The sequence below is a fragment of the Natrix helvetica genome (assembly GCF_964273705.1).
Source record: "Natrix helvetica genome assembly, chromosome: 3".
NCBI classification, from domain to species: domain Eukaryota; kingdom Metazoa; phylum Chordata; class Lepidosauria; order Squamata; family Natricidae; genus Natrix; species Natrix helvetica.
In genome coordinates, this window is record NC_138549.1 from 68,806,531 (window position 1) to 68,816,900 (window position 10,370).

General features: G+C 39.5%; 1 protein-coding gene across 1 annotated transcript; it reads right to left on the reverse strand.

The window, feature by feature from the left end:
* Positions 1–632: 632 nt before the first annotated feature.
* On the reverse strand, positions 633–7,401 carry ARPC5 (actin related protein 2/3 complex subunit 5). The gene is made up of 4 exons (XM_081947704.1): positions 7,179–7,401; positions 5,138–5,209; positions 3,197–3,373; positions 633–1,962 (listed from the first exon to the last, which is right to left on the reverse strand). Exons 1-4 carry the CDS (start codon positions 7,320–7,322, stop codon positions 1,900–1,902), a joined length of 456 nt encoding a protein of 151 aa, XP_081803830.1. The 5' UTR covers positions 7,323–7,401; the 3' UTR covers positions 633–1,899.
* Between the last annotated feature and the right edge of the window lie 2,969 nt (positions 7,402–10,370).

A 10,370-nucleotide genomic window follows, 5' to 3' on the forward strand; every position in this document is an offset into this window, starting at 1 on the left:
CTGTCTGGTTTGGTACAGGTATAGACACCAACAGTTAATGACGGCAGAAACAAATGCAACCAGGCTGTCTTCCATAGAAGACCTGTACATTGTGCGAGTTGGAAGGAGAGCTGAGTAGATATCCACAGTGTAAACTTTATTGAAGACAGTTGGACAAACACACATTTGACCAACGTGCTCAGACTTGTCTGCAATGGCAGATTTTTCATTCATATCTGCACAAGGAAAACCTTCTCCTTTTGTGGTTTACACTTTGAAAGACCTTTACTGTCTTTCCTTGAAAGTTCATTGAATAGAGCTTTGCAGCAATCTGTATTCACGCAGCATACAGATATACAAATACAATATTTGATCTGCAGGGTACGTGAGCAGACACCAAGCATATGTGGAGAACATTTTAAAACATTGGCATTTTCTGACTCTGTCCCTGGAAGGAAGCATGTTAAGGTGTCCCTTATAAGTGCCAGACATTGACAACCCACACTGAATCTTATTTTGCTCTCTGAATCTGGATTACTGCATGTTCCTATCACTTATTAGTTTTTCATGATTCGTATTACTCTCTTCATTACCCCCTCTCTCTTTCTCTTAAGTATACATTAGTAACAGGCAACAAAACCACACTTTGAAAATTAATATTTAACAGTGACCATTTTATTATTTTTCATTTTACAAAAAAAGCAGATATAAAAATGAGCAAAATCTTCCTAATTCCATTAAATGTAAATGGAATACACTAGCAAGCTTTGCTCCAAAGTCACATTCAAGCTGCTTTCATTCTGGAATGCTCTACATCTTTTAGGAAACTCATGCCTTACTGTGTTATAGGTGATTTTTTTTCCTACTTGATCAACATCATCTTACTTAATACAATTTGGAACAGAACCAACCATAAGAGCAAAATTCAAGATCCTCTAGGCCACAGTACCTGAATACTGATCAAGGAATACCTGCATTTTCAGATACTATACATTAAATTGCTAGGGGGACAATGCCAACTTAGCATCCCTGTGTGACATTTCTCTCGTTGCTCCAGTATAATGTATAGAATCTGTGGTCCCACATTCTGGTATCATGACTAATTTTTATGTTAATTGCACATTTTATGAGTTATGTACACAGGAAAACAGTATCAGAGAGTGGTGCAAGAGGTAACTGGAAGTTAGAAATTAAGGAAAAATGTCATCCCAAAGAAAGGTTCTTTGCCAGCAGCCCCAGTCAAATGCAATGTGTAGTTTTTGCCCTAATCCTTCTTAACACATATTACATTATCAAGAAGCAACTGTTAAACTGAATTCCCCCAAATGATTTGTTCCTTTCCTTAAATAATTCATTGCAACAGAAAGCGATTGTAATGAATTCATTACAAATAGTTGCATTCAATTGTTATAAAAACATTTACACCACAATGCATAAACCTTTCCATAAACCTTTGCCAGGTGGCATAGGTTTTACCGTTTGATTTTTAAAAAATGCATCCTGCCCCCCCCCCCCATTTTAAAAAGCGATCCCACCTGCGACAGATTACATAGAATGCTGCCTGACTAGCTAAAGGAATTTAAAATATTGATGTCAATCCCTGCTTCAGGAGATCTATCTGAAGAGGGAAAGGCAGTGTCTTGTCATGATTTTCTGAAAATGTAGCTCCAATGCAAAAATTTGCATTTGTTATTAAAATCCTCTGTAGGTATCTTCTTAAAAACAAATTTTCATTTTTTTTTACGTTTTTCCAACATTTCACAAAAAGTTTGATATGTCTATTAAGCCACAGATTATGAAAAAGCAAAAAGGCAAGCTGAGACAGAGAGATGCTACCCACAGGGCAGTGATGGCAATTGGCTTTTTTGGTCTTGTAACCAGCATTTCCCACACCATGGCAGAAGGGATTTTTTGCTGGACTTAAACTGTTTTCCTGGCAGTTAAGACGCGAACAATGGAACCTACACCTCCAGCAGCAAGAGCCTGCAAGAGAGAAAAACAACCATACAGACAGAATGAACTTAATTATGGACGTTTAAAACAAAGAGGTTTAGTAAATTAGAAATACCAGAATTCCACACAAGAAATTTATTATCATATTGGGGTGGAGGTGGGGGATATGGCTACACAAACAGCTTGCATTACAATACAAATCACTGGCAGAATTATGTTCCCTTTGTTTATATTTGCAGCTAAATCTCTTGCTGTAATGTATACTGCCTTTGTTCACTGCATAAATTGCTAGTTGGAAATATGCCAGCAAAATTTAAAGAGCACAGAATATACTCTATGGCTTAATTGAAAAGTTTATTTTACTTTCTTTAGATAACAGTTCCTGTCACTTTTATTTAAAACAGTCTTAATGTCTTACAAATGAACATGATAATATTTAACAACCGGGGGAAGCATTTCCATTCTCCTTGAATTCCCCCTCTCCTTCATTTTCTAAAAGCTGAAAATTAATTATCTGTAATAAATGTACATTATTTTACATTTCTTTTCATTGGTAATCTAGGACTGTTCCTGATTGGACATTATTTTCCAGCCTATTTATTTTTTACAGCTCTCTAAATCTTACATGTATTTTCTTTTTGAAGTTCTGGGCACCTGTCTTTCTAGTTCTTCTATGTGACTTGTGTGTGTATGTGCGCGCGCGCATATGTGTGTGTGCATGTGTGTGTGTAGGGGATGGCAGCTCCGATCATGCTTTAAGCCCAAAACCCAGCCTGAAGATAGTGAGTGGGACCTCGCCGAAACGTTGCCAAGACAATCTCAATCTTACACGGGAAAAGACCTGAATACCACAAGACCAGCATATATCTATCTATCTATCTTTCTATCTATCTATCTATCATCTATCTATCTATCTATCATCTATCTATCTATCATCTATCTATCTATCTATCTATCATCTATCTATCTATCTATCATCTATCTATCATCTATCATCTTTTGCTTAACATTGGAAAAAATAGAATTTGAATATGTGAGTTTGGAAATGAGGTTTTCATCTCATTGTTGTCATGTCTTAGTTCTGTTGCTTCAGATTTCCCTAAAGAGTGTGTGTGTGTGTGCAATGTCCGTTTATCCAATGTTGAGCAGAAGTCTTTCTGAATACGAAGAAGCTGAAAATGTATATTACACTTACCAACTAAAAAGAGCAGTTTAGGGAGCTTATTAATAATAATAAAGAAATCTGTCATGTGTGTTAACATACCTTTTCATGCCACTGCAGCAAGACAGCGCTGCTGTTGTCAGAGGGATTCTCAAAACCTTTGTAGATATATTTCATTAATAGATCAACTCCATTTTTATCCAAAGATTGCACAGCTTTTTCAATATCATTGGCTTTGAAAGAGATGAGTACTTTCAGGACAATGCTCTCTGCACGATCCTGGAGACAGACAGAAAGAGTTATATAGAAGATATCAAAAACCAAAACTGACTCTGTCTGGAGATGTAGATTACAAACCAGTACACATTTATTTTAAATTAAGATATACTGAGCTCAAACACAGAAATCCATTAAGATATACTATTAATGTTTATCCTAAAATGTGAAATGTATTCAATAAGCAACAAGCAAAAATATGGTTTATTAGTGCAGAAATAATTAATATTTAGGAATCATTCAAGAACATATATTGCTAGATTTCTGATTATGATATGTGGATGGCAGAAAAAGAAATAGGGGAATTCCATGGTCTATTAAACCACAACCCAAATTAGACCATTGCAATAATTTAATATAAAAATATGATTAATATTCTCTTTCTGTCTTTCAAGCAACACTTTGTACTAGGTATTACTTTTGTGTTAGATATCATTATTTAATTTTATGTACTAATTTCATTTTTAGTGCCATTCTGGCGGAATATGTCCTTGAATCTGTCATTTGCTCTGATTTAGGAGTATGGCCTATAAGTCCCATTGAAATCAATAATACAGACTTTAACTAAGTACATATAGGATTGCAGAATGAAATATCATATTCATAGATTGCATACAGGCCAGAGAGGCCCTTCCTTTTTTAAGATAGGCCCTGCAGCAAGAATTGGAAAGCAGTTATTTCCTACTTCCTGAGAAGAAAAGGCAATGAATAGTGCAATAACATTTATATTTCCAAACTGGAAGCATATATTTATCATGCAACACATTCACTGCACTTAGTTATGGCACTTTTATTTTTAATGTGCTATTAGTATAAATTAATTATAATGCTAAAAACGTTCACATCCCCACTGAAAGTATTGACAGCATCATCACCCTTTCTTGTGTAATTCAATTCAAAATTCATATCAGTGCCATTTATATCAGCAAGACATATCAGTATCAACTCACAAAGCTGAAAGATATTTTTATATCTTTCAAAGCAAAACAAGCTTAGATTATCTAAAGAATACAGACTAATTTAAAGCTATTTAAATATATTTGAATTTAATAAAGATATTTAAAGATAAAAATACAGAACCTCAACACACAATTAAGGAACAGACAAATGAGAAACTATACTTGTTCTCTGCTCATGCTAAAATATTTTTTTAAATGTTCATGTAAGATTAAGTCAGATTCAAGTAGACTTAATACAAGTGGTCCACTTACAATCATTCTTTTAGCAACCATTTAGAGTTACAACGGTGCCAAAAGGGACTTACAACTGGTCCTCACACTTACAACTGCAACAGCATCCCTGCAGTCCGTATGGTTTATATTTTATATAAAACTATGATCTGCATATTCAGCAACCATTGTGAATTTACAAAAGTTGCAAGCATCCCACGATCGCCATTCCCAACCTTCCCAGCCAGCTTCTAACAAGCAAAGTCAATGGGGAAGGTGGAAAGGAAGACTGCAACCTCAAGGTGTGGGTTGCATGATGTCTCATTAATGTAAAAGGTCATATAATTGGCTGTGGTAATGTGATGCTTCACTTAATGATCATACTGTTCAACAACTCATTTTCTAGTTACTATTGTGCTTTTAAATCAAGGATTACTTCATTAAATCTGCTTGTTATTCGGTTTCTTCTTAAAATTCAGGCTGTAAAACCACAAGTCAACCATGTTTTCTTTAAATGCTTTATGAAAAATATTCTGAACTGCAGAATTTGTTTGCCAATGGCTATTTTTGTAGTTTGAAAAATATCCAGTTGCCATACCTTTACAGCTTGACTCTTTGTATTAATTGGAGGATTCTTCAGAGCTGCCTGTAAGGCTGCCATCATATTTCCTGTGAAGAGCAGTTAAGGCAAACTTGCCAGTCTTTAGAAACAACGTTATTGCTAATAATATATCATATTTCAAGTATTAGAAGTGCTTCAGACATATTAATTGGAATTTTTGTAAGAACCATGTCAGGTGAGTGATTACAAGTGTTTTCTAGAAAATGTAAATCCTGTTCCAATTCCTGCACAAATTATATTAATTTTCTAAAAAATATTATCATTTCACATTAAAGTCAAGCCAATATTACTTGTCAGCAATCATTAATTGCATTTTTCTTTATTGGAAAGGCAGAAGATAAATATAATACATTATCTTATATTTATTATTTAAAAACTTCATGCTACAGAAGAAACAAAAATTAATAGAAAAGCATCTTGCCAAATGCTTTTTTGTGAATTTGTGGCTTCTGGTTCAAATCTCAAGTTGATATATTTTGAAAAATGTCCCAATATCCATTCTAAAAGCAACATTAATTTACCATCATACCTTTAGGCAAGTGTCTCTGAACAATTAAACAATCAACAGTATATTACTGAGATGTCAAAACAAAATTTGACAACTTATCAGTTTTCAACTGAAAATCCACAGTGCAACAAGATCCATAGATCTGAACTAGCAAAATACCACTAAACTGCAACTCAGCTATTAAACAATAAAACATGATGATACAAGAATACATTTTTCCAATACCTTTTGTTACCTAGACTTGTGAAACCATATAATATGTACAAACATAATAAGTTACTAGTATGATTAAAAACTAGCCTTAATGAGCAAAGAAAATAGCAGAACAAGAGACACAAAATGAGAACCATTCATTTCAAATAACATGTCAATGGGTTCTATTCCTACATATACTTGTAACTTTTCTTATAAAGTAGCACTGTAAATGTAACTGTTTCTATGTTTTAAAAAAAAAACCTGCAGAAGCCATATACTTCCTTTTCTGAGAAGAGGAAATGGGAAGACTATAATCAAGACTCCTCTCAATTTTATTACCTTAAATCTATTAAATGTGTGCAAAAGCAACCTCCAAAAAACCCAAAGGTAATAATTTGAGATCAGATTTGAAAATTCATGTCATATTAAGCAATTAATTTTTTCTCAAGCAGTAGTGAAACTTATTAGAAAACGGAAAGCAAAATTCCACACGAATATTTATGCAAACATCTACATTATTTAAAAATGGTGATACTTCCAAATAACAGCATGGTTTTTCATTTTAAAAAGTCAAGAATCAGAAATTACTTCAGTATTTCTTGGGAGAATATTAGAAACAACCCACATCTATTTTGAATTACTGTAACCTTATTTACACTAAACCTGTAGTTAAAATTATATGGTGTAGTAGTATAAAACACAGTTAACAGCTTTTTTGACTTTCTAATCATAGCTTTCTTTTCTTCTTTGAAAAACCTATGATGATGAACCAAAACATTTGCAGGCGATTGAAGTTGGGTTAAATAACGCACTGCTCTAACCCAGGGGCAGCATCTCCAGAGCAATAATAGGCAGAGTATCCAAAAGATTTTGCACTCCAAGCGTCAATCCTTGCTCGGTTAATTCATAGGCCCCGTTCACATTACAATTCAGATGGGGCGAGGCAAGGACTGAAAGAACTTTTCAAGTCCGTTTTGAGAGTTCGGACTTCAGAAACAAAACCGAAATATATTAAATAAGGAACTCTTTAAAAAAAACCACTCCAACTATCATAGTGACACTATTGGGACCTCAACCGGGCTGCAAAAATCCGGACGATCCCTGGAGTGCAGCAAAGACCCATTTCTGCGCTTCTTTGCTGCTCTCCGGAGGTCCTCCACATGGGTCGGTAGATGTGGTCGCCGTAACCCAAGACGCTATTGCCCATGTTGGGGAGGGTCTGCACTCGCAGTCCGTGATCGCCCTCCTGCTCCTTCGCGGGGACCCCGCCGAGAACGACGTGCCCCGCCTGCCCGCCCAGGCAGCAGAAGGATATTGCCTTAGGCACGAGTCCACTTCGCCCTCGTCCGGCCCCACCTGCCCATCCCCGCCGTCCTCCTCATCCACGAACTTGTTCTCGTCGTACTCGTCCACATCGACGCGGCGGAAGCGCGCGGAGGAGACCGTGTGCTTCGCCATCGCCGTGTCCACCTCCGTCCGGCAAAGAAGCGGCACCAGCACCCTCCCACCCAAAGCGGAAAAAGGAAGTAGTGGAACCGCGGAGGCCGGTAACGCGCATGCGCAACGCCCGCCTGGGCCCTTCTTGCCTTGTACGGCAAGCGGAGGACGCGATTTAAGGAGGGTTGGTTTTTATTTTTTTGGGCCGTCTTATTGGTTACTCCATTTTTTTTGCTTCGTTTACTATTTTTTTCCTTTGTTAGGATAGCAGTTGCGCACGCGTAGTACCGCTTTGGGTTGTGGCGGAGGGAACAGTACTGGGCGCGCCTTGAGAGCAGCCATTTCAACCCCGCCCTGATAGGGTCCCCGTGGCTCATGCGCAAAGCTCTTGGGCGAGGTCGTGGGCGCGCGTGTCTTCGTACCGTGGCGCGATGGAAGGGGTGGGAGGAAGTTGGTCGGTTTCCATAGAAACTGGGTCCGAGGGTGGGGAACGATTCAGGCCCGCCGTGGTTAAATGGAGTAGAATTGTAGCTGGGGGATGTTCTTGTCGGTACTTGAAGAAATGTCAAAAAGAGGAAAAACCTTCCCCCTCCCACTTCTGACGAAATTTGAAGTGAGTGGTCCAGCTACAGGGCCTGCTATAAAGATAGACTTTTTAGATATCATCGCTCTTCAATGCAAACCTCAGATTATAATTCCTGGAATATCTCCCCCCCCCCCCCCAATATTCGTAAAGAACTATAGCTCTTCCTATTGCTAGGGTACACATGCTACCTGTCATAGTTATAGTTCAGTGAAAGATGGTGAAAATCTAATTTTATTATAAGGACAACAAGGCTGCCACAGTTGTAATAGGAAAACTAACAGCCTCCTTGAGTGATGAAAGTTTGCAGCATGTCTTATTTCTTTTGTAACAGCATCCTTTCATGTTATAAATGGGGGGGGGAGAAGTTACCCCCCCTTACTTGTCAAATGTATACTGCTGTCTCAAAGATGCATAATTATCAATACTGGTTACAAAAATTAAAATATTACATATTTTTAAAAGCTGTACTGTTGCACAAGTGAAAAACAATCCTACAGTCCTCAATTTACATCATTGGCAGCAGTTGGTGGATGATCTCTGGAGGGCCAGAGATAGGGGTTGTTCCTCTATCCTGGTCCTATTAGACCTCTCGGCGGCTTTTGATACCATCGACCATGGTATCCTGTTGCACCGACTGGAGGGGTTGGGGGTCCGGGGCACCGTTTTGCGGTGGTTTGGCTCCTACCTCTCTGGCCGGACGCAACATGTGTTGGCAGGGGAGCAGACCCTAAGCCCTCTTACTTGTGGGGTGCCACAGGGGTCGGTCCTCTCGCCACTCCTGTTCAACACATACATGAAGCCGCTGGGTGAGATCATCCGTGGTTTCGGGGTGGGATATCATCTGTACGCTGATGATACTCAGCTGTACATTTCCACCCCGAACCACCCCAACGAGGCCGTCGAAGTGATGTCCCGGTGTGTGGAAGCCGTACGGGTCTGGATGGATGACAACCGACTCAAGCTCAACCCTTCCAAGACGGAGTGGCTGTGGGTTCCGGCCCCCCGCCTCAACCAGTTAATCCCATCTCTAGCCATTGGGGGCATTCAACTCGCCCCCGTGGAGCGGGCGCGCAATTTGGGCGTCCTCCTGGATGCCAGGCTGTCCATGGATGACCATGTGACAGCCGTGGCCAGGGGGGCGTTCCACCAGGTTCGCCTGGTGCGCCAATTGCGCCCCCTATTGGACCAGGACGCCCTACGCACAGTCACCCATGCGCTGGTGACGTCTCGCCTGGACTACTGTAACGCTCTCTACATGGGGCTTCCCTTGAAATGCACTCGGAGACTGCAGTTGGTCCAGAATGCGGCCGCGCGGGTGATTATGGGGAGTACTAAGTACTCCCATGTGACACCTCTCCTGCGCGAGCTGCACTGGCTTCCTGTGGTCTATCGGGTGCGTTTCAAGGTCTTGATTACGATCTTTAAAGCGCTCCATGGCTCAGGACCTAGTTACCTGCGGGATCGTATTCTGCCCCATACATCCCTACGACCCATCCGCTCGCACAGAGAGGGACTTCTCCAGGTGCCGTCCACCAGACAGTGCCATGGGGCGGCGCCTAGGAGCAGAGCCTTCTCTGTGGCGGGCCCAGCCCTGTGGAATGACCTCCCCCCGGATATTAGGACCACTACTGACCTCCGCTCCTTCCGTGTAAAGCTCAAGACCCACCTATTCCAAATAGCCGGCCTGGCTCAATCATAACTACATAACTATAATCATAACTACATAACCCATCATAGCTCCTGATGGGTTTTTAATTCAGTAATTTTATTTAATGGGATTTTAAATTGTGTTTTTTAATTGTCTTTCACTTATGAGTCTACCTCCTCCATGCACATGTATATGTCTTTGTTCTTTATGTATGTATGTGTGTCTTTATCTGTATTTTATCTGTTTTGATTGTACGCCGCCCCGAGTCCTTCGGGAGAGGGTTGCGGCTAATCAAATAAAATTATTAATTATTAATTAATTAATTTGAAGTTATAATGGCACTGAAAAAAGTGATTTGTAACTAGTCCTTACACTTCTAATCGCCACAGCATCCCCAATGTCACATATTCAGAATTCAGGCACTTAGCAACCAACATTTATTAACAATGGTTGTAGCATCCCAGGTTTGTTATTTGCCACCTTCCTAGCCGCCTTCCGAGAAGCAAAATCAATGAGATAAATCAGATTTGCTTAACAACTGCATTATTCATTTTAACAGGTGTAGTGTGAGTAGCTTAACAACCTTGGCAAAAAAGATAATAAAATAGGGCATGATTTACTTAACTGCCCTGCTTAGCAATGGAAATTCTGGTACCAATTATGTTTGTATGTCAAGGATTACCTGTTTTCTGGGAACTGAGGACTCTTCCCTCAGTAAAACCTGGGTTGTATCTGAGGGAAGCAGCAGATCTTTGCTTGCCACAAAAGTTTTCCTTGGCATAGATTAACTACTTGGCCACATCTTTCCTAAGCATCTAGTGACCTGTATCCTAGG